This window comes from Bos mutus, chromosome 18, assembly GCF_027580195.1.
Source record: "Bos mutus isolate GX-2022 chromosome 18, NWIPB_WYAK_1.1, whole genome shotgun sequence".
In the NCBI taxonomy this organism is placed as follows: Eukaryota; Metazoa; Chordata; class Mammalia; order Artiodactyla; family Bovidae; genus Bos; species Bos mutus.
In genome coordinates, this window is record NC_091634.1 from 54,217,496 (window position 1) to 54,242,444 (window position 24,949).

General features: G+C 49.7%; 1 protein-coding gene and 1 pseudogene across 2 annotated transcripts in view; one reads left to right on the forward strand and one right to left on the reverse strand.

Moving 5' to 3' along the window:
- The window catches only part of PLCG2 (phospholipase C gamma 2), a 159,984-nt gene that overhangs the window by 52,713 nt on the left and 82,322 nt on the right, over positions 1 to 24,949 (reverse strand). For both annotated transcript variants that reach the window (XM_070388654.1, XM_070388655.1), the window contains exons 8-14: positions 18,657 to 18,700; positions 16,944 to 17,016; positions 8,310 to 8,411; positions 7,372 to 7,490; positions 5,300 to 5,385; positions 4,060 to 4,180; positions 2,057 to 2,225 (exon numbers count right to left, since the gene is read on the reverse strand). In XM_070388654.1, coding sequence (XP_070244755.1) covers positions 2,057 to 2,225; positions 4,060 to 4,180; positions 5,300 to 5,385; positions 7,372 to 7,490; positions 8,310 to 8,411; positions 16,944 to 17,016; positions 18,657 to 18,700 — 714 coding nt within the window. The remainder of the gene's footprint in view (positions 1 to 2,056; positions 2,226 to 4,059; positions 4,181 to 5,299; positions 5,386 to 7,371; positions 7,491 to 8,309; positions 8,412 to 16,943; positions 17,017 to 18,656; positions 18,701 to 24,949) is intronic.
- On the forward strand, positions 10,385 to 14,214 carry LOC102285024 (nucleolar protein 8 pseudogene; annotated as a pseudogene).

A 24,949-nucleotide genomic window follows, 5' to 3' on the forward strand; every position in this document is an offset into this window, starting at 1 on the left:
GACCCGTCCTGTGGGGCTGTCGTGAGACTGAGTACCATCTATGAGTGTGAACCAGCCCAGTGTGCAGCACTCACTGACTGGGTCACAGACGCTATTTCCACCCCCTTTCCCTGAAATTGAGAGCGGTGAGCCACAAGGTATTGCGGGTGAGCCCACGACTCCTCCTTAAAGGGCTGTGTGCTACTTCCCACCGTGAAAAGAGAGCCCAGAAACCCCTGGAGACACGCGGAGAGCTGTCCTAATGGACACAGAGGGAAGTCACGGAGAGAGGCATCGAGGCCCCCCGAAGAATCACCGACCAAACCTGAGAAGCCATGGACGCTCCCCGGCCAAGCCCCCTCTGCCTCTCGTTCTACTGGAATGTTAGAAGCTTCCCTGGACGTCTCAGGGAAATCTACCCCAAAATCTCAGCCAATTCCTCCAAAGATGCTACTGCTCTGACCCGAGGGCACACCAGGGTCCTCCCCTCTGGATGGGCCTCAGCTGAAGCCCCCTCACTGCTCGGTTCTCCTCCGCTTAGAGGCTGGTCTCCCCACCAGACTGTGACCTCCCGACATGTAGGGAATGTCCCCAGTGCGTTTTCGTGGCCCAGCGACAATCCAGGGAACACACCGCGTGCACCACCCACCCCGAACCTGAAGGGCCTTCCCGCTCCTCTGCCTGGCAAACCCCTGTCCGTCCTTCCCACGGACCCGCTGGCTGTCACCGAAATCCAGGTCGCTTCTTCCACCGATGCTTTCCTGCTGGTATCAGTGCCCCTGCAGGCGGGCTGGGCACGTGACCAAGTTCTCAGGCCAGGCCAGGAGAGGCCGGGCCTGTCCCACTGGCGTCCCGCCTGCCTACCGGGCATCCCTCGCCCTGGACCCCTCGCGTTCCCCTTTCTGTGAGCCGGATCTCCATGTGCCTGCGACCCAGCATCGACCACACAAGGACGGTGCCCTAAGGCAGGCTTGGCCAGTTCTGTGCTATGAACCTCACCTCTGAAGTCTGGGAAAGAGTACAGATCCTTTCCTCAGAACAACACTCATAATGCGTAAAATTATAAGAGAAAGCGTGGTACTGAAATACGACTCTTAAGACAGTAAGTAAAAATCCTTGTAACATACTAATAGACGTGCCTCTTTATTAACACCTCATATAATATCTAGAGGCAGATCTAATAACCATCATAATTTCAACGGCATGATGAGCACACATTACTTTGAGATGTTTGCAACAACTGCAAATGTGATGTGAAAATATCCATGATTTCTGCTGGTGACAAAGCCCCATGTGGCTCGTTGCCAACATTGATGATGGGAGGAAAGGCTAAGTTTTGCTTACATGTTAACAGAGAGGCAACATTTCTGCCCCAAGTTCACATGCCACCATGCCGTCCCCCCGAAATTCTACCTGTGGACTCTTGGGGGCTCTGCAGGCCCTCACCTGAAAACCTCTTCCCTGGGAGAGCACAGAACAAGGGGAGAGGGTCCTGGGTCCCTGGACAACCTCGTGGAGCAGAGTCCACTCTCCTGCACACAGGGCTTGAACTGCCATGCTTTAAGCCACTGTCCATCTGGTCTCTTGACCCAAATGTCACCCCCTCCATGGTGCTCATGGCTGTCACTCATCCCCCTCCCACAGCACCCAGCTTGCCACCCCCAGTGCACACAGTCCTTTGGGGGCAGCTGTCCACCTCCAGTCCACCTCCCGAGCTACCCTGGGAGCTCCCAAGGGCAAGGATGGAGCCTGGGTCTCACTGGAACAGCCCCAGCACATCGCGAGGGCCTGACAGAGAGGAACGTGGTGAAGAGCTGCCAAGAAACGAGTGAGTGACACTGAGTGAATGCATCCAGGGCTCTGCTGTGGGGCAGGGTAGTTCCACGCACTCCACACACACTCTCACATTTGTACTCACGGCACACTGACAGTGTGAGTTCTATCGTGAGCCCCCAGACAGCGAGGACACACAGGCGCTGGGAGGTTAAGCGACCTTGCCCGGGTCGGCTGCGGAGTCAGCGAGAATGGCGAGCCCGGGACCCCAGCCCCCTGCGCGCGTGACGCCCCAAGCCGCTACCTTGATGATGATCTTCCCGCGCAGCTGGCTGGGCGACGGCAGCTGGTCGGCACTGGCCTCCTTGGGTTTGGTCAGCAGCAGGTCTCCAAACACTTCCTTGAACACCCTGGCCATGTGGCGCTGCTGCTCCACACAGCAGTGCTCCTCGATGGACAGGATCACGGGGAAGCTGCGGGCGGGCAGGCGGCAGGGGTCAGCAAGGCGGCAGGGCGTCAGTGTGCGTGTGTGTGTGTGCTGGGGAAAGGGGTGTCAGTGTGTGTGTGTGTGTGTGCGTGTGTGTGTGTGTGCTGGGGAAAGGGTGTCAGTGTGTGTGTGTGTGTGTGTGTGTGTGTTAGGGAAAGGGGCGTCAGTGTGTGTGTGTGTGTGTGTGTGTGTGCTGGGGAAAGGGGTGTCAGTGTGTGTGTGTGCGTGTGTGTGTGTGTGTGCGCTGGGGAAAGGGGTGTCAGTGTGTGTGTGTGTGTGTGTACTGGGAAAGGGGTGTCAGTGTGTGTATGTGTGTGTGTGTGTGTGTGTGTGTGTGCTGGGGAAAGGGGTGTGAGTGTGTGTGTGTGTATGTGTGTGTGTGCTGGGAAAGGGGTGTCAGTGTGTGTGTGTGTGTTAGGGAAAAGGCGTCAGTGTGTGTGTGTGTGTGTGTGTGTGCTGGGGAAAGGGTGTCAGTGTGTGTGTGTGCGTGTGTGTGTGTATGCGCTGGGAAAGGGTGTCAGTGTGTGTGTGTGTGTGTGTGTGTGTGTGTGTGTGTGCTGGGGAAAGGGGTGTCAGTGTGTGTGTGTGTGTGTGTGTGTGTGTGTGTGTGCTGGGGAAAGGGGTGTCAGTGTGTGTGTGTGTGTGTGTGTGTGTGCTGGGAAAGGGTGTCAGTGTGTGTGTGTGTGTGTGTGTGTGCTGGGGAAAGGGGTGTCAGTGTGTGTGTGTGTGTGTGTTAGGGAAAGGGGCGTCAGTGTGTGTGTGTGTGTGTGCTGGGGAAAGGGGTGTCAGTGTGTGTGTGTGTTAGGGAAAGGGGTGTCAGTGTGTGTGTGTGTGTGTGTGTGTGTTAGGGAAAGGGGCGTCAGTGTGTGTATGTGTGTGTGTGTGTGCTGGGGAAAGGGGTGTCAGTGTGTGTGTGTGTGTTGGGGGAAGGGGGCATCAGTGTGTGTGTGTGTGTGTGTGTGCTGGGGAAAGGGGTGTCAGTGTGTGTCTGTGTGTGTGTGTGCGTTGGGGAAAGGGGTGTCAGTGTGTGTCTGTGTGTGTCTGTGCATTGGGGAAAGGGGCGTCAGCGTGTATGTGTGGAGAGTATGGGGTGGGGGTGTGTCTGTGTCTGCTGGAGGGGTGTCTGTGGTGGGGTACTACTCAGGGTGTGTCTGTGTGTGTGTCTATGTGTGCTGTGGGTGTCTTATGTGGGGGGTGTATCTGTGAGATTCTATGTGTACTGTGTGTATAAGTGTGTGCACTGGGGGGAAGGGAGTGTCTGTGTGTATCTGTTGGGAGACAGTGTCTGTTCCTGTGTGTGTCTCTGTGGGGTGCATCTGGGGTGGTGGTGAATGTGTGTGTCTATGTGTGTATGTGTGTGTATGTCTGGTGTGGTGGGGAGTATGCATGCATGTATGTGTGTCTGTGGTGGGGTATGCCTGGTGTGGTGGCGAGTGTGTGGGTGTGTGTGTCTGGGGGGTGGGGAGTATGCATGTGTGTATGTGTGTATGTATACAGTGGGGTGTGTCTGGGGTGGTGGGGAGAGTGTATGTGTGTGTGTGTGTGTCTATATGGGGTGTGTCAGGGGGTGGGGAGTGTGTCTGTGTGTCTATGTGGGGCGTGTCTGGGAGGTGGGGACTATGTGTGTGTGTGTGTGTCTATGTGGGGCGTGTCTGGGAGGTGGGGACTATGTGTGTGTGTGTGTGTCTGTGTGTGTGTGAGTGTGTGTGTGTGTGTCTATGTGGGGTGTGCAGGGGGGTGGGGAGTATGTCTGTGTGTCTGTCCACCCAACCCCAGTGGCCTCCCTTTGAAGGTGAGCCACCAGGAAATCAGCTGCCGACCTGGAGGTGACAAAGGCGTGGTCTTTGATGGCCTGCACAACGTCGTCGAACTTGATCTTGGTGGTCCGCGTCCAGCCGTGGTAGATGATGGGCTTGCCGTCGGGCCCGTCCCAGCAGTCCACTGCAGGCAGAACCGGGAGTCCTGAGCTCCCGCCCATCCCCCTCAACCCCCAGTCCACAGCCGTGCCAGCCGTGCCAGCCGTGCCCCGGCCCCCGCCCCAGTGCCGGCTCCATCACCTGGACACCGGGGCCAGACCCGGCCAGATCGGGGCCACCAGCCTGAGGACGCGCCTCACCTGCACACACATGTCACCTGCGTCATTACAGGAAGACTGTGTGGCCTCATTAAAGGTCCCTTTGTAATGCCACACATCCGTCCAAAAGACGTTCGTTCAAATTTTTTTAACAGATTCATCGTGCGTTTTATCTTCTGATTTGACTTGTCTAAACACTGCCTTGCTTTCTCTGCTAGAGGGAACATTACAGGGCAGTGAGAGATTTATTTTTCAAGATTCATGGTGAAATGTTCAGACAGAACTAGGTTACGTAGAAGGTGAACAGCCTCTATATTTTTAACCCGCAGAGGAGACAGGAGCTGACAGTTTCAAACTAAATTTTTTTCACATTTGCTTTTTCCCTAACAGGGAAAAAGGCATAAATTAGGCAGCACTCTGTAGGAGGAACTGCCGTTAAGGTTTGATACCATGATGAATGTTTCTGATTAAAATGGAGCCGACATCGGTGCTCTGGGCCTTTCCTCAGTCTGGCACAGCCATGAGCCTCTGGCACTGAGTCAGGCTGGGGGGTCAGGAGGAAGCACCCGCTCCCAGCCACGTCTGGGGGCCTGGAGTCGCCTATGTGGGGCAGCTGCAGGCACCCAGGCACAGGCGCTCAGGGACCCCTGCTGAACCACGCAGGGCGCCCACCTGTCTCTAACAACAGCCCTGAGGGACGGCAGGACAGGAAGGCCATCTTTGCGACGGGCCTCCCAGCCCCTCTGCTGTATCTGGACACCTTCCAGACAAGAAAACCACTGCCCAAGCTGCTGTGGCTCCGACCTGGCCAGGCCCAACGTCCCTCCTTGTCGTGGGGGACCCCATCTTCGGGGGAAAGCCCCCGGGCTGCTGGGGGCCGCCTCACTCACCCCAGATGCTGAGGGTACCTGGCTCCACCCCCAGGCTGCCCCGCCCACCCCCACCATGGGGCCCCTACGTGAAGCATCTGGTGGGCGGGTACTCACGCTCGATGCAGCGGCAGCCCATCCGCAGGCAGCGGATGTAGGCCTCCGTGGACGACTCGCTCCGCAGCTGGTCCCCCGTGAGGTACCTGCAGGAGAAGGGGCCCCGTAAGGGCAGGCCTGCACCTCGGGGCGCCCCTGGGGAACTTCTCAGCCTGAGCCCCCAATGCCCTGAGTTCTTCCTGTCTATAAAGATCCCCCCTCACCACATCCCCCACTTAGGATTTGGGCCAGACACAGGCAATCCTGTGGCTGACACAGTCAGGAGCCTCAGACTCAGGCTATGGTCGTGGGAGGTGAAGGGAACCATGCTGGAAACCCAAGGGTGGGGTGGAGAACATGTGTCCTTATGAGGAAAACGTGGTCGAAGGGAGTCAGGAGCGAGACTGACGGACAATGATAAACCCACGACCCCTGACGGCTGCCCCCAGGCCACACAAGGCAGAGGCGGGCCACCATTCACATCAGGGCCCCAGGCCGGGCTCCGGATAAATGGAACTTGCTACCCCGTGAACTGTGTCCACCAAAACTGATGCAGAAAGACCAATTTTTATCATTCTCCTCCTTACCACCCATGTCCCCCGCTTTAAGAGTCTGTGTTGCTCAGCTATCTTCTGGGTTTGGCAGGATTCGCCATTCTAAAACACATACTCAAGTCAAAGGTAGGGACAAGAACTATGAAGTCCCTTTGCCCCTGAATAGGAAGGTGTCTTCCAAAATGCCTGGAGACAAACCTAAGGGCCTTCTCTCCAACTCCTGTCTGGACCGACACTCGGGAAAGTACCAGTCAACAGCCCAGGACCGAAGGCCTCCACCCTCTCACCTTGTACAGCAGACGGAGGATGAGAGCCTGAGTGGCACATCTGTTTCTCCCTTCCTGTCTGCCCTTTTTTTTCAATCAGGGCAAGCTCCCAAAGATACACATTTGAGTGTGCTGTTCTCCAGCCTAAAAGCCATCAGAGGGGACTCCCACTGCCCTCCCTGCTGCTTCAAAGATTCCACTCAAGCTGACTCTTCCTGGCCTCGTCTCCTGCCACTCTCCCTCCAGGGTCTGTGCTCTAGTCTTACTAGACTCCGCTCAGTTCCTCCTACCCCCAGACATTTGCATGTGCTGTTCCTGTGTCTGAAGCCCTCTTCCTCCTCGCCTCGCCACCTGTTCTTCTCTCACCAGCTCCCGCTCATTGCTAAGACTCAAAGGAGGCCCTTTCCCCCTCCAAACACAGAGGACAGGGGCTGATCCTGCCCCCAGCCCCATTTTTTCCTATTTTTTGGCCCCGCTGTGCAGCACGTGGGATCTTAGTTTCTCAACCAGGGATTGAACCCGTGCCCCCAGCAGTGGAAATGCAAGCCCAGGGCCTGGCTCAAGGTGAATCTCAGTAAATGTCAGTTCAGTGACTAATTCAACTGCCTTCCTAAGAGCTGGACCATAAAGAAGGCTGAGCACCAAAGAATTGATGCTTTCGAACTCTGGTGTTGCAGAAGACTCTTGAGAGTCTGATGGACAGCAAGAACAAAGCAGTCCATCCTAAAGGAAATCAACCCTGAATATTCACTGGAAGGACTGATGCTGAAGGTGAAGCTCCAATACTTTGACCACCTGATACAAAGAGCTGACTCACTGGAAAAGACCCTGAGGCTGGGAAAGATTGAAGGCAGGAGGAGAAGGGGACGAGATGGTCAGATGGCATCGCCGACTCAATGGACATGAGTCTGAGCAAAGTCAGGGAGATAGTGAAGGACAGGGGAGCCTAGCGTGCTGCAGTCCTTGGGGTCACAGAGAGTCGGAAAGGACTTAGAGACCCAACAGCAACAACTACGAATGAGATGCCCAAACTGAAACTGGCTTTGTCGACTTGCTCCTTAGGGCCACAGGAAAAGGATTACTATGGCAATACCAACTAGGAGAGACAGAGGCATCTCCCCTCCCCTCCAGAAGCTTCCATATATCCCAGTCTGAGCAGCGAGGGCCTTCACTCTGCCCACTGCCCACACGCTCTGCCAGAGCAGCGCCCCAGAGCGCCCTCCGTACCACCGTTCTCCTGCCCGACGGGCCGCAGGCTGGCAGGGAGACTCACGTGTTGTGAGACGAGGAGATCCAGTAATGAGACAAGGGGTTGTTCATGTCCTGCATGTCCACCACGTCGTACTTTTCGTCCCAGATGCTGTTCTCCCGGGAAAACAGGTACGTGAGGAACTAGGAGAGTCACAAACACAGGGAGGGATCAGCACACGGGTGGCAATGGGTTCTTACGGGCCTGTGTCAACTCGGGGAGACGGTACGTGAAGATTCAACACACGGCCCCCTGGCCTCAGTTACCCAAGTTGCTAAAGCAGAAAACTCGGATTGCAACAGGCTGTATGAACACACGCTTTGCTGACCTATACAGTTAATTTCCTTTGCAATATGTATCCTTAAGTACTGGAGGCTACAAGAGTACGTGCTGCCCATATACAAGTGTTTAGGGACAATAATACCATGAGCATTTGTGAACGCACCATCCGAGGTGAGGGACAGAACACTGCCAGTGTCATGATACCTAAAAGGCAGGAAATTTCATATGCCAGTTCCCGACCCCTTAAAAAAGAAAACAGAAGCCTGAGTGACACTCTGCTTCCTGGGAACAACCCTGCATGGGACGAGGGGTGCTCCCCAGCTCCCCTCAGCCCCTGCTGCCTCACGCTGGGCCAAGTGCACCCATTTCCACATCTTGCAAGAGCCACGTAAGCCTCGGAATTCTAGAGCTGTGCTTGTAACGGTTTAAGGCTCACTAGCAGCACCTCCCTCTAGCGGCAAAAGAGAAGATTTCACCTACGTGATCAAACAGAGGAGGAGGAGAAAAATCAAAGGCTATGATGGTTTGGGACCGGGGGAAAAAACAGCTCTTGACTAAGAGAGTCAGTCTAGGGACATCTAGCAGCAAAGCCCTCCAAGGGAAGAGGCCTAGAAAATACACTTCGGAGGACAGCGATATGAATCCAAAAGCCATGTGCACAGGACAGGGAGCTCACTCACCTCATCCACAAACAGGAAGGGTTCAGCAGTTTCCCTCATGGTGTCGTCAATAAACTTCGTCATCCGCTCACGGACTTTGTTCAGATCCTGAGCCCAAAGCTCCTTAGAATGATAAAAAGAACATGAAATCATCAGAAAGAGGACTTTGCAAAATTCTTTACCTCCCAGGACCCAGTTTTAGTCAAAGACTGAAACATGGATGCATTCTGGACATGCATACCATCAAGGCCTCACCCTATGCACAGCACATTTTCCCTAAAGGACCACAGAGTAAACATTGTAGGCTTTTGGCCAGAACAACTCAATTTTTCTATAATAGTGCAGAAAGAACCACAGACAACAGGCACACAAATGGCCATGGTTGTGTTTATAAATAAAACTTTATTTGTAAAAAACAAGCTGTGGGCCAGATGCGGTCTGTGGTAATAGTCTGCCAACTCCTGCTCTAAGCCAGTTCCTTACACTTGCTAGCATGAAGAGGAGGGGAGCACAGTTATGTCAGACAACTACAGTCACTTCCCCGGCTGATGGTGGGCAAGTCACAGACCCTCTCTGAGCTCCTGGTCCGTTACCTGGGAATAATGATACCTAAGCACACAGACTGTGAAGGACTGGATGAAATAAAAGTTCTGTGCTTAAAACAGCACCTGGTACACAGAAGGCACTCCAATCACAGCAACATGACTGGTCGATTGTCATCCTCCTGTGACATCTCATCCTGTCCAGACAACTCTGCAGGTCACATACTGTCACTGTCGTTTTAGAGACAAGGACACAGAAGCTCAGAACATCACACGATCCCAACTTCACACAGCTAGTAATCTGGAGAGCTAGGCTTCCAAATAACTAAACTTTGGAAAACCAACACAGAATCAGTCAAGATCAGCAAAGTATTGCTACTCAGACACCAATAAGGTCTGAAAGATACATGACCAGTTCAAAGACAGCTTCTGCACAGTCTCAGAAATTCAGAAGCCCTTTAGAAAAAAGTACATACAATGTAAAAGAACTTCACTGTTTTCTCTTCAAACCCTAAATCCCCAAATATTCCTAGACAAAAGGATAAAGCATGGCCCAGATATTCAATTTGGGCTCATGTTTTCTGGATTCCTAGTACTCTAAAACCTCTATCTGTAGGAACAATAAAACCAGGTGTGCTGGCGGCGACGCGTGGTTGGATGGGAAGGTCAGAGCAGGAAGTCTGAAAGAGGTAAAGCGTACGGACAGACACAAACGAGGTAGGTGCAAGGCGACAACAAGCCTCACTGTTGATTCTTGCGAATCGCCTTGGATGAAGGACACCCAACAGCCCGGAGCTAGGGGAACAGCTGGTTCATTTGTGTACAGGGTGTTACAAACTTTGAATACCAGAACAGGAAACTCAGATTGTAGGATACTTAATGCAAACACCTTGCCAGGCCTAGATGTCCTGCAAAGGCCAGGAGCTTCCTGCTTCCTTCTCCTGTAGAGCTTTTGCATAAAAAATCATGGGTACTGAGCTGACATAACCTGGAACTGAAATAGCTGTGAATAAGAAATCATCTGCCTAAAGGAGTTTAAAACCTGAATATCCTAGGGGGTTAGCAAATGTTTCTACTTGGTGGGGCTTCCCTGGTGGTCCAGTGGTTAAAACTCTACCATTCTAATGCAGGGGGCACAGGTTTGATCCCCAGTCAGGGTACTAAGATCCCACATGCCACATGGCCAGAAAAGGAAAAAAACGTGTCTCTGTGGCATGGGGTATTGTGCTGGGCAACTGCAATAATGGCAATGATGAGACTGTGAGGAGAGAAGCAACTGCGGTGAGGTGGTCTGCGCTGGGCAGGGGCGGCATGCCAGGCTCTGCCCTCAACCTTGAGCCTCAACCTTGTGGCTCATTTTGAACTCACATAAGCCCGGGAGATACGTATAACATTATTCTCCGGTTAAATAAATAAGAAAGCTGAGGCTTCATGTCATTAAATAAGCTGACCCAACAGTGAGTCCTAGACCAACCCACACACATCAGGTTCGGGTCAGTTCATGTCCCCTGTCCCTCCCAGGGCTGGACTGCAGCCCACCTGACCAGCCCCCAGATGGAAATTCAGATGGGTTCTCTGAAATCCTCACATCTATTAAAATGCCGCCATCACACCAACTTGTTAGAAAAGATGAAGACGGTGGATTTCCCTGTGAAAACTGTGCCAGGAACAGAAGTACCAGGCACAAAAACTGGAAGAGGCTTCCCTGTCCTTCATGTAAAGAATGAGTGTAAATGTAAAATCATAAAGTATGATCCCTCAAAATACTGCCACAACTTAAAGAAGATAGGGGAGGATTTCACAAATGCTGTCCCTGTACCCAACCTCACTTGGGAACCGGAAGGAGAGAATGATCCTGTGAGTACGAAACAGTGATAACTCTCTGCCTTTCACAGCCCTGCCAAGAAGACAGTACAAGTGCAGAAGAATGAGGGTTCGGCTGCGTCTCTAACCATGAGATCAGAACCAAGCAGTGTAACAGAGAGTCCGCATTTAATACAACAATTTGTACAAAACACACCTCATAATCCCATTCCTCCTAAATCACCCTCTACAACTGATGATGATCGTCAGAAATTTTTAAATGTATTTTTTCAGACTTCTGGTTTAGAAACTACCAAAAACAGAAATAGCATATTTGATGATGATATTGATTCTGAAGATGAATTAAGACTAATGATTGCAAGACAGGAAAACAGAGAAAATGACATGGTCCTCCAATGAATTTGAAAATGATCCCTTTGAAGTTGTAAGGGATGATTTTAAATCTGATTTTCACAAATTTCACACTTCAACAGGTTTAGGCCTCAGAAACAATGTCTCTTGCCTCAACAGTGAAAATAACATTATGGAAAATGGTTGTGACTCTGATTCAGGAGATACAGATGAAATCGCTGCAATGAAAAAAGTTCTGGTAAGATCAAAAACAGTGTGGATTTTTCACAGATAGAAAAGTCTATGAACAGTAACACTCATTTGAAAAACAGAAAAAAAGGAGGATCTTTCTGATGACTGTATTAAAGTACAAAAAAGAAAAAACAAAGCCGAGATAGCCCTGAGTCACAGAGTTAAGGCTCTTAGTTGTAAATCTCTGATTGAGTCCAGTAGCAGTGAAGACGCTGATTCCGTATCAGAATCAACTGAGTCTGAAGGCCGTAAGGAGTATAGCACCTTGATGGAAAACTGTCACCGTGTGGATCTGACTTTGGCTGATTTGGAACAGTCGGCTGGTGGTAACCAGGAGGCTCCAAAAGAAAAGACTGAGAGCAGTGGCCAGGAAACCACTGCCAAGCGTGACGGGGCCTCCAAGAGCCAAAGGACTTCAGGTGACCTCCGCAGAGGCCAGCAAGGTAGTCATCCCAAGGAGACTGTGGCTTCTCTTTTAGAAGGAAAAGAGAACCCACGTGGAAAACAGAACCCAAAAGAAAATACCTTAAAGCCAAAATTTCAGGCTTTCAAAGGAGTGGGCTGTCTCTATGGAAAGGAATCAATGAAAAAAAAAAATCCTTGCAAGAGAGTGTCGCCTCTAACAATATTAATAAAGATCAAATTTCCTTGAAACTTGAGGAACCCAGGAACATGTCCATGGAAAAATGGTCCCTGTGTGCTAATGGCCCATCAAGTGAACAGACTCCTTTCCAACATGCAAAGGAGGCAAATGACTCAAACCAAATTCAGCCTCAAAAGAGACAGGCTTCTTTTGAGAGTCAGGGTCACAAAGCAGGTGTCCCCTAACAGTTCAGAAAAGAGAAGCAGGAATCCTATTTCTAGTCTGTTGCCACTAAAAGATAAGAAGTCTTGGTGCTAAGACTCGCAGCAGAGGCCTTGATGAAGACTGTTGCCACAGGACTGGAAAGTCAGGAGAGGGCTCTGATCGGAGGTCTGATCTATGCAGCTCCAAGGCCCCTGAGAAACCACCAGAGGTTTTCGCAAGGAGAGACTCCCAGGGGAGCAACACTGACTTCCCACTTTCTGTTAAGAGTTCATCAGGTGTCAGTGCTAAGGATAAGCATGCTGAAGATAATCAGAAAGGTCTGGCAGCCTTAGAGGCAAGGCGGAAAGCCAAAGAACTTCAAAAGAAGTCGGTTCACAATGCTGTGGCAAATTTGGACGGTCATCCAGAGGACAAGCCGACGCACATCATCTTTGGTTCCAGTAGTGAAAGTGAAAGAGGAGACATTCACTCAGGAGCAAAGCCACCCAGGAGAGGAACTGGCAAAAGAGTCCACGGGTAGAGCCTCTGGGAAGCTCTTTGACAGCAGTGATGATGAGGAATCTTGTTCCGAAGATGACAATAACAGGTTCAGAATTAAACCTCAATTTGAGGGCACAGCTGGACAGAAGCTCATGAATTTGCAGTCTCACTTTGGCACTGACTCCCGATTTCTAGAAAGTGATAATGAAGAGGAACAGAAAGAAATAAATGAAAAGAAAACTGCTGAGAAGGAAGAGCTTGCTGCAGAAAAGCTGAAAGCCCTGAATGTTGTGCAGAGCATTTTGCAGATCAGCTTAAGCAATTCTACAAAGAATCAGTAGCTGCAAAGAAATTTAAGGACATCATACATTATGATTCAGTGAGGCATGACCATGCCACTTATGAAAGAAGGCAAGATGATAAACCCAAAGAAAGTAAAGCAAAACAAAAGAAGAAAAGGGAGGAAGCTGAGAAACTACCTGAGGTGTCTAAAGAAACGTATTATAACCTTCAGTTCAGTTGCTCAGTCGTGTCCAACTCTTTGCAACCCCATGGACTGCAGCACCCCAGGCCTCCCTGTCCATCACCAACTCCCGGAGCTTGCTTAAACTCATGTCCATCATGTCGGTGATACAATCCAACCATCTCATCCTCTGTCGTCCCCTTCTCCTCCTGCCTTCAATCTTTCCCAGCATCAGGGTCTTTTCAAATGAGTCAGTTCTTCGTCTCAGGTGGCCGAAGTATTGGAGTTTCAGCTTCAGCATCAGTCCTTCCAGTGAATATTCAGGACTGGCTTCCTTTAGGATGGACTGATTGGATCTCTTTGCAATCCAAAGGACTCTCAAGAGTCTTCTCCAACACCACAGTTCAAAAGCATCAATTCTTTGGCGCTCAGCTTTCTTTATAGTCCAACTCTCACATCCATACATGACTAATGGAAAAACCACAGCTTTGATTAGATGGACCTTTGTTGGTAAAGTAATGTCTCTGCTTTTTAATATGTTGTCTAGGTTGGTCATAGCTTTTCTTCCAAGGAGCAAGCATCTTTTAATTTCATGGCTGCTGTCACCATCTGCAGTGATTTTGGAACCCCAAAAATAAAGTCTGTCACTGTTTCCATAGTTTCCCCATCTATTTGCCATAAGTGATAGGATTATAACATTGCTACGGATTTAAAACAAATATTCCAGACTGTAAAAGATACCAGTGTAAAGGAAGACAACACACCTTGGAATGTGGACCCTGATGGAGAGAAAGCTGAGGTGGTCCAGGACCCTACAGCTCTGATGATTTGGGGTGAACAAACCGGTGGGTTCACACTTTCCTTTTTTGAGTCTGACGCCAAAGATGAAAAGGAAGAGACCTATAGAGTTGAAGCAGTAAAGCCTGGGAAGACGGCCTGGCAGGGAGACCCTAGTTTCCAAGACAGCAGGTTCAGAAGAGGAAGATGTTACTGAAGAGACAGATGACAAAAAGCACAGCCCTGAAGAAGTATCATTACCTGAGAAAGAGACTACTAGATTTTTCTTTTTCTCTAAGAATGATGAGAGACTTCAGGGTTCCGACTAATTCTGGAGAGAAGTGGGAAGTAGTATTAGCAGGAATTCTTGGGAGATCAGAACAAACAACTTGCATAATGGACTGTCAGAAGAAATGTGAAAACGCCAAAAGGAGAGTGAAACCAAAATAATAAATGTCATCATTAGTTTCGATAACGAATGTAAACAAGTCTCACTGTGGAAACTGGAGTGATCTAGAAAATGATTTTAACTGGCAAAGAATTCAGAGCGAAGGAATATTCAAAATCTTATCTGGTGGATATCATTCTGATTGCTTTCTTTTTCTGTAGATTTCCTATCTGTTAACTAATTACTTCAAACAACCTGAACCTTTGTTTTAATGAAGCATAAGATAGTCCCTCAAAATACTTTTGTATATAATCTCTTTGCCCTCCTTCTTCAATAACGAATGGGCATTTCCTGACATGAGGTTTACATAAAGCTTTTTAAAATATATGCATCATAGCATTTATATTTTCCAAGTTATGTTTCATGTAAATTATACTTGAAATATTTCTGATTGTATTAAATACACCTTACCTCCAAAAAAAAAAATGCTGCTGTCGTTTCTTTAGGATAAGTTCCTAGAAGAGCAATTATTAAAGTACAGAAGGCTGTTTTCAAAGTTTTCATATTAACTGCATTTTGCCCAAAGTGTTTTCTAAAAAATTTGTGTTAACTCACACACCAAGTGCTGCAGCGATTATTTCACATATGAGCCTCCAGGCCCTGGGTGACCGGTTCAGCGTCCCACAGAGCGCCGGGGGCTGAGACATCCAGGGTCCACCGGACTGACGGCCCGGGCCCCACCCCTGGCCTCACCCCTCGTTCCCGCCACGCACACTCACATGGGTGCATGCAGGCTGCCTGCATCCTAGCTCCCAGATGTGGGATCCTAACTCCCTGCACTTTGCTGCTGGCCCGTGACCCTGACCTCTGAGGGCAGCCCAGTGACAGGGCCAGTGTGGGGAAAGCATGCGACTGTCCCAGGAATGTCATTACCCTGCACGGTGAGTTATCCAGGAGTTTAACCACTTAACTCCAACATCTGCCTACAAATTCAGGGAGTAATTCAGTGCAAGGAAGAGCACGGAGAAAAGCAGGCAGCATGGGTGCCTCTCTCTCTGCTTCAATCTCTGGGCAGCTCAGCACTTTACATGTAATTGGGTCCAAGAGACTTCATCTATCCCCTCATTTCACCTGCCCTCGGTCATAGTCCCAGGTGGGTAAGACTTCTCTTGGTCACTCCCATGCACCCCAGCATCCTGATCACCATTCATTATGAACCACTGCTGATACCCGCTCTGCCTGGACCTTCCTGCGGCCAGCCTCATCCAAGTGTCTCTGTTCATCATTCTCCCTAAAACCAATGACATCTGAACACCGGATGGGTGGGGACACTAAGAAGTTAGTGCTGGTTGCGAAAGGTGTTAACAGGAGTATTATTGTCCTGTTTTGTTTAAAAAGAAAAAAAACAAAAAAACTCCATTTCACGAGAGAGACATACTGGAGTATTTACAAATGGAATGATACAGAGTCTGGGGTTTCCATTAGAATTTGCCAGCAAAGAAATGAAGGAGGAGGGAAGGGAAGGGAGACACATGGGTGTGGGGATGGAAGAGGGATGAAATGAAAGTGGCAAAACGTTCATAATCCTGTAATCTGAGTGATGGGTCCACGGGAGTTTATGATTCCAGCCTGTCTACTTTTGCGTATGTTTGAGATGCTTTACAATACAAAGTATTTTTTAAAGCAAATGAGCTGAATATCCTTATGAATCTAAGGCTGCCCTTAAGAAGTCTATTAAAAAAAAAAAAAAGGGACGTCCCTGGCAGTCCAGTGGTTAGGACTTTACCTTCTGACACACAGGGTGAGGGTCCAATCCCTGGTCAGGGAGTTAAGATCCCACGTGCCTCAGGGCCCAAAAATACAAAATTCAAACCAGCTGCAGTATTGTAAAAATTCAATAAAGGCTTTTAAAATCTTTAAAAACAACTGAAGAGAATAAAAGTACGTGAAACTCCAGTGATTAGAAATAACATTTTTGAATAGACAACGTGACTATGTATGTACACACACACCCACACATACAAAGATCAACACCATCTTCTCTGAACCCCATAATTCTGAGAGGCAGGGCTCTCATCCCATTCCAAGAGGAGGAAAGCGGGGCACGGACAGGTCGAACCACCTGCCCAAGGTCACACAGCCCGTGACAGGACAGCAGGCTTCTCTCACTCTAGCTCGGTGTCTCCGCTGAGGCACTCCTGACACACAGGGCTGGGGAACTCCTTGCTTCGGGAATGGGGCGGACATGGGGTGTGGTCGCCTCACAACAGCCCTGGGCTCCCCACACTAGATGCCAGGAGCCCTGACTTGAGTGTGCAGCGCCTGCCCAGATGGCCCCATAAGAAACCACTGCCCGACATGAAGTCCTACTCAGCCCCCAGCTCGGGGCCCACATGCAAACACCCTAACAGACGTCCACGGGTCACCTGTTTGAGGACAGCGTGCTGCCTCATCCCTCAGAGGACCCGCAGGCTCGTCCACCTGAGTCCCATCCTCCCGGAGCCAGGGATGGCTTCCTGTGGAAGGGCCCCTCGAGACAAGCCAGAGTTGGGGAGCAGAAGCCAGCAGGTGAGGGCCCCGCCCGCCCCGCAGTGTCCCCATCAACCCCTCCTCCATCTGCGCCCGGGGAAGGGGCTGCTGCGAGGCCAGCCTCATTCCAGAGCCTCAGCCCCCAGGCGCCGCTGGGCAGGGAGACGATTCCTGTTTCCTGATGGCAGGTGCCGACAAGGTGACAAACTGCGGGCACAGCACCCCCCGCCCACCCAGCGCCCCCGCCCTGCTATCCCCTCACCTGCTGTTCATGCAAGAGAAACCGCTGGAAGTCGTGCAGGTGGACAGCAGAGGCGTCTGGCCGGTCGGTGTTGCTGCCCTCGGGGAAAGAGATGGTGTTTAGAGGGGGCAGTCAGCAGTCAGGAGGTGGTCCCCGCCAGCAGACACCCGGGCGCCCGGGCACCCAGCCGAGCCCCCCACCGCCACCCCACGGGGTCAGGTGTGGGCTGGCCGACGGGAAGACAAAGTCACCCAGATGACACCCCTGACCCAGGAGGATGCAAAGAGGGGCCCTGACACCAGAACCCAGGAGAATCAGGCGCTGGAATCCACACCCAGCTGCCCCTAGCTGGTCCCACAGGGGCAGGGAGGGCGGGCAGGACAGCAGAGGCCAGGGTGGGGCTGGCCGTGGAGTGCATTTAGCGGGTGGCAACGCTGGAGAAGTGACCCCAGAGCCTGCTCTGAGGCAGGAGAGGGGCCTGGATGAAGCCCCGACTCTGGGCGGGCAGGGAGAACCTGCTGGAATATGCAAGACCGGGGCCAGGGAGTGAGTGGAGGGCCTCTGCTGGGAGAATCTTCTGCCTGAGACAGGGAATCCTTCAGCCTGAGAAAAGGGAGATTCCTCCTTGGCCAGCAGCCTGCTGGCCTCCTGGAAAGGGTGCTCAACTGGACCAAGAACCTCGCTGGTCCAAGCAACCGTGAGGGCTACAAGAGGTACGTCCCGTAAAACAGGGCTCTCCGGGGAAACGCATACTTTTCCCTGAGCATCTGCACTGTGGGTGGGAGGGTGTTTTTTTAAATACAGGAGATAAAACATGCTTTAAGTTTTCTCCCTTTACTAAACACTCAGGGTCCAAAAGTCTGCTGTCTCTGAGTGTATTTCCAACCTTCTTTCTTAACAGCCTCATGATCCAACACTAATCTTTTCAGTAAAACACTGCAAACAAATCAGATCCATTTAGATGGATGAATACTTTGGAGTTTTCAGGGTTTCTGGTTTAGAACTCAACAGAGGAACAATTGCCAGGGCATCTTCATCAATGAGGGCTGGTTCCGAAAAGCAGGCCCAGGCCAGCAGGCCACAAATCACATTCTAGGTGCTGTTAACGCCACAGGAAACCTTTCTCCCAGGGAGACAGGCTTGGGAGACACAGCTCACTACAGACCTCCCACCTGGTGAATCAGGAAGTTCAGTAAAGGGCCTCACAAGTCCTGCAGCACTTATGTTTCAGCCATCATACCATCACCACTATTTATGAGCCTTGCCACGCACCACATAAAACACTTTATGTGCTTCGACTCATTTTAATTTGGTTCAACCTGCTTAACCAGGACGTTCTGAAGCAAGCAGGCTTCTCTACAGGACCTTCTGGGCCATCCTCCCAACACTCCACAAGCCCTGCTGCTGTGCACATTTACTCGTGGCATTGGATTGATTGGAGTCCATGACTCAATGGACATGAGTTTGAACAAGCTCTGGGAGCTGGTGATGGACAGGGAAGCCTGGCGTGCTGCAGTCCACAGGGTCGCAAAGAGTCAGATTCAACTGAGCAACTGAACTGAACTGAGTGTCAGGATAGTCAGTTCCCCAAACAAGGGGACCCCGTCTCTGTGGAGACCAGTGCCTGCCAGAGAGGTGACCTCCTGGAGGTCAGGTGGCCGGGCTGGGAGGACCCACAAGGGCGCCATGCCTGGCACAGCCGCCCAGAACTACAACCCAGCAAAGGTGCCTCACCCCAAGAGGAACACGGAGGAATCCTTTTTGAATTCGTCAAGGATCTGAAACAGAAAATAGAACACACACACAAAACAAGAAAATTAGACACGTCAAGACAACGAAAATAAACAGAGTTTTTGTTAAAAAATTACCATGGTCATTTACGTGCCTTGTAAATATTCAAATATTTACATCTTGACACAAAAGGTGGAAGTCTTCCTCACCTCTTTCACAGCCTGATTCCTGAGAAGCAATCACTCATAATAATTTGGCAGTTCTCCACCTTGAGTTCATTTTACGGATATTCCATTAGTTATATCTTATCAAATTATATCTTATCATCTTATGTTACATCTATGTCTTCCAACTTTTTTGCTGTTGTTTCACGCTTTAGCTATTATTTAGCAACTTCAAATCACCCTGCCTCACTACTTTGAAAACCCACACTGCATTCCATGTCTGTCCTTCAACTTTCTGCTCATCGATCCAGCGTTACACAGAATGTTCCCACGTATCTGTCTTCGCCCACTTGTGCCAGCATTTCCGCGGGGTGGATTCCTGGGTGGGAAAGCACCGGGACACAGGGTGTGCACATCACTGTTCACAGATTCACCAGAGTCCTCTCTAAACAGGTGTCCCAACTGGCATGCCCAGCAGAAAATACACACCCCTTTCTGCATCCTCACAGCTACATTTCCAATCCTTAATATTTCAATGGGCTCATTGCTCATCCTTGAATTCAAAAGAAAGAAAAATATCGGGAGCTCTAGTCCAAGGCTTCATGGCCTGCTTGTACTGCAGCTGTTGATGAGGGGCAGCGAGCCCCTCCACCAAGGAGGAGCGGGGACACCCCCACCCCCAGCCGCCACTGCACCAGCTCCCCGGCCAGCCATCTTACACACACATGGGCATGGATGCACAAACACCCACATGCCACATACATGCATGCACACCCACACTGCGTCCATTTCCAGTTAGGCAGCATGACTGGAACAGTCTCTAACGACACTGTGATTGGATCAGCACTGGAGTAATTCAGGACACAGATGCAGCTCCTGGCAGGTTATAAATGCTAACAATTTAAAATGACTCCTGCCCTCGATGCCCTCGTTGTCTTGCCAAACAGCCTGTGCTCCAGGATGACATGTGGAAAATCAGTGTTCTAGAAAAGGTAGCCACTGGCCCCTGGGAAGCCTCAGGAGGTCTGCAGAAGTCTGTGAGTGTACTTTTTTTTTTTTTTTTTCCTTTTCCTGGAAAGATGGTCCGTAGCTTTAATCAGCATCTCAAAGAGGTAGGTCACCAAAAAAGGTTAGGAGTCACTCTTTTAGAAAGACTTAGAAGGACTTCCTTTCACATACATGTCATTTACCGCAGCGGTCCCCAACCTTTTTGGCACCAGGGAGCGGTTTTGTGAAAGACGATTCTTCCGAGGACTGGGGAGGGGAGCCGGTTCCGGGATGATTCAAGCACATCACACTCATTGTGCACTCTACTTCTATTACTACTGTACCAGCTCCACCTCAGATCATCAGGCATCAGACCCCGGAGGCTGGGGAATCCCTGATTTAGAGCATGGCTATTTTTTTTTCTTTAAGGAGGAAGGATTTTAGGGAGGGCATGCTGTTTGCCATCTGGACTCATTCGGCCCTTACATCGCTGGGTCAACTGGGGCGTAAGGCCAGATCCTCTCAAACCCAAACCCCGAGACTGGATTCCCCACATCTGGAGGAAGGCCACCTGTGACTCCCCTCCGAGTGTTTCCACTCCACGTGGTCCTTACTTAAAGCCAGCCCCTTCCTCGCCACGCAGTGAAGTGGAGAAAAAGCTCCACTCCATTCCAGCCACACGCAGAGCCAGGATGAAGGACGGGGGCCTCTACTTCAGAGGTGACTCCAGAGCCAGCAAAGACCGGGAGACACACCCCAGCTTCCCGGTCCCTCTGCCTGCTTTCTGTCTCATGTCACCCCACTTTCTGAACCCCAGAAGCCTGTGCACAGAGGCAGAACATTTTTGTAGGAACCAGCCCCTTGGGGTACAGAGAAAGGACCAGACTGAAAGCAAAGGGGTTTGTTACACTATTATCTCTGCCTGTCTATGTTTGAAATTTCCCTTAACACAAAAGTTTAAAAACTTAAAAAGTATCAATGGGAGGGGCTTCCCAGCGGCCCAAATGGCAAAGAATCTGGCTGCAATAACCCAAATTCCATCTCTAGGTTGAATCGGGAAGATCCCCTGGAGGAGGGAATGGCAACCCACTCCAGTATTCTTGCCTGGAGAATTCCATGGACAGAGGAGCCTGGGGTCACAAAGAGTTGGACACGACTGAACAACTAACACACACACCCCCCAACGGGGACCACTGACGGTCCAGTGGCCAAGACTCACTGCAGGGCCCACGTTCCATCCCTGGTCAGGAGCTAGATCCTGCACGTCGCAACTAAGACCCAGCAGAGCTACATAAACAGTAAGGTTTTTTTTTCTCTCTTTTTTAAATTTTATTTTATTTTTAAACTTTACAATATTGTATTAGTTTTGCCAAACATCAAAATGAATCCGCCACAGGTATACCCGTGCTCCCCATCCTGAACCCTCCTCCCTCCTCCCTCCCCATACCCTCCCTCTGGGTCGTCCCAGTGCACCAGCCCCAAGCATCCAGTATCGTGCATCGAACCTGGACTGGCGACTCGTTTCATACATGATATTATACATGTTTCACTGCTATTCTCCCAAATCTCCCCACCCTCTCCCTCTCCCACAGAGTCCATAAGACTGATCTATACATCAGTGTCTCTTTTGCTGTCTCGTACACAGGGTTATTGTTACCATCTTTCTAAATTCCATATATATGTGTTAGTATACTGTATTGGTGTTTTTCTTTCTGGCTTACTTCACTCTGTATAATAGGTTCCAGTTTCATCCACCTCATTAGAACTGATTCAAATGTATTCTTTTTAATGGCTGAGTAATACTCCATTGTGTATATGTACCACAGCTTTCTTATCCATTCATCTGCTGATGGTCAACCACTTGTAAAACAATGAAAATAGAACACTTTCTAACACCATACACAAAAATAAACTCAAAATGGATTAAAGATCTCAATGTAAGACCAGAAACTATAAAACTCCTAGAGGAGAACATAGGCAAAACACTCTCCGACATACATCACAGCAGGATCCTCTATGACCCACCTCCCAGAATATTGGAAATAAAAGCAAAAATAAACAAACAGGACCTAATTAAACTTAAAAGCTTCTGCACAACAAAGGAAACTATTAGCAAGGTGAAAAGGCAGCCTTCAGAATGGGAGAAAATAATAGCAAATGAAGCAACTGACAAACAACTAATCTCAAAAATATACAAGCAACTCCTACAGCTCAACTCCAGAAAAATAAATGACCCAATCAAAAAATGGGCCAAAGAACTAAATAGACATTTCTCCAAAGAAGACATACAGATGGCTAACAAACGCATGAAAAGATGCTCAACATCACTCATTATCAGAGAAATGCAAATCAAAACCACTATGAGGTACCATTTCACACCAGTCAGAATGGCTGCGATCCAAAAGTCTACAAGCAATAAATGCCGGAGAGGGTGTGGAGAAAAGGGAACCCTCTTACACTGTTGGTGGGAATGCAAACTAGTACAGTCACTATGGAGAACAGTGTGGAGATTCCTTAAAAAACTGGAAATAGAACTGCCTTGTGATCCAGCAATCCCACTGCTGGGCATACACACTGAGGAAACCAGAAGGGAAAGAGACACGTGTACCCCAATGTTCATCGCAGCACTGTTTATAATAGCCAGGACATGGAAGCAACAGTAAGTATTTTTAAAATAATAAAAAATAAAAAGAAGTATCAGTGGGTGGGCAGTGAAGCTGAGCAAAGGAGAACTGAAGCTCTAGCTCTGCAGTAGCCACCTGACCTCCAGCAAGTGACCTCGCTGAGTGTCAGCATCTTCGGTCCATAAAATGAGGATTATAAGAGTTCCTATCCTTCAGGGTCTTGAGGAGAATTAAATCCATGTAAGACATATAGCACAGTGCCCGACATAGAGTTTACACTTAGCAAATGTTAGTTGTGATCTTTTATTCGTAACACCGTTATTACAACCTAGTCTGAGATATACCCCTCTCCCAAGGGAGGACATACATGAAATTTTAAGTTCTTATCCTCCTGCTGCTGCCAAACTTTTGGAAGCTTCGAGGCTTGAGTGCAGCAATGTAAGGAGGTAGTTAGACAGGAGGAGGAACTGGCAACTTCAAGTTGGAAACCTATAGCTACTGATAAGCAAGACTCCACTCCCTGGACTTAAGTCTGGGAATCACCAACCATCATGAACCGCTCTGTCACCCCAAGGACCCCAAGAAAACCAGCTGAACCCCTAAGAGCACCAAGGTAACACTTTTCTCTGCCCTGAGCTTCCAGCGAGGCACTCGGGAAGTAAATGATATGCTGACAGCTGGAAAGTGAAACTGAAATTCTTTGCAACCCCTTCTACTATCCAGTCCATGGGATTCTCCAGGCCAGAATACTGGAGTGGGCAGCCTTTCCCTTCCCCGGGGGATCATCCCAACCCAGGGATGGAACCCAGGTCTCCCACATTGCAGGAGGATTCTTTACCAGCCGAGCCACAAGGGAAGCCCGCTGACAGTTGGGGGAGAGGCATTTACATATACAAGAGCAGCGAGGCTTCTCAAGTGGACCAGTAACTATCTATAGAGCCTGGGGCTTTGTTAATCAAATTCCAAGTCACTGAATTAAAACATGCAGTGGCCAGACAGGACAGTTATAGCTGCCAATGAAAGAGAGAAGAGGCTGTTGACCCCAAAAGTCTTAGGGACCAGGGAGGTGACCCTGGCCCCTAAATTAGTAAAGAGAGCTGCTGCATGGGGGTGGGAGGCAGGGCTAGGACAAACCAGCAAGCATTCTTCCTTCCACTCACAGGTTGCCAAATACAGCCAGAACGTGATATTTTTTTCCCAAGAGAAGCAAAAAATCTCGATATTAATGAGAAATCTTCCAAGTTTTAAATACAGGCAATTCATTTAAAAAAACATTTAGTTTATGGCCATACCACGGTGAACACGCCTGATTGCATCTGATCTCAGAAGCTAAGCAGAGTCGGACCTGGTTAGTACTGGGATGGAAAAAACATTTAAACCACTAGGCTAAGTACCAACCGAATGCCAGCTGAACGTGGTATTCTGGCCACCAGGGGTAACCTCTGATAGGTACAGACATTTCCCAAAAAATACTGGCCATCTAGGACTCATGGACTATGCAGAAATTTGACTTAAATTTCTCTCTCTCCCTTCTCCCTCTCAAACATACAAACATTCGCTTTAAAAAGAACCACAGTGAAAAGTTCTCTTACGTGGAATTTGATCACGGTGGAGACTACCAGTGGGTGGCCTGTACTGGCAGGTACGACAGCTTTTACGCAAAAACGTATTCCTAAGCGTTGCCTGCCTTCCATCTGATGAGACAGCAGCTTGAAATGTCACGGCAAATGATAAGTACTGTTTTTTTGCACCTGCTTATCTTGAGTGAATCAACTTTTTCTCAGTCCTGGTCAACCGCCTAAGACAGCAATTGTCATTATTCTGGACTTCGTTTATATACTATTATCACAACATTTTCATTGCTCTCAAGAACTGATTATAAATGAAAGTTGCAGATTTAAATCTAAAAAGTGTTTTGATCAGCTTTTAGGCAGCAGAACTGTCTTAATTAAGGTTTCATATGAAAAAGAAGAGGGGGTTGGATAGTTTAAAAAGTTGTATAACTGATGACCTAATTTAATACTTTCATTTTATAGAGGAGGTTGAGTGACAGAGCAAGACGGCTTCCCCCCAAACCACCTGGGGGCTGGAATTTAACTCCTTCAACTCCCAAAGTCCACCATTTCTTTCTACTCTACTTGGCAAACCAAGCACTAACTACCACATGGGTAAAAAAGTGAACACACTGCGACTCAGTCTTTTACTCTATACAGTCATGTATTTCCCCCAATCTGGGCAGACAAGAAACGCTCCATTTCTCTGCCTCAGATACGTCGAAGTCCCACAGCCAGTGGCCGCCTATCAAGAGGTGTGGCCCTGCGGCCATCTTCCCCAGAGCCCGGTGGGGTGAGACTCATCACCCCCACTGCACGGATAGGAAGACTGAGGCCGGAGGGGTCAGTGGCTGGCCCGAGATCACACAGAGTCCTACCCATTCTCTGCTCCGGACCCACCTCGGCCGCCTGCAGAACCCTGTCCCAACAGCAGCGGCCACCCGCCGGCACAGCGCTCCGTGCACTGC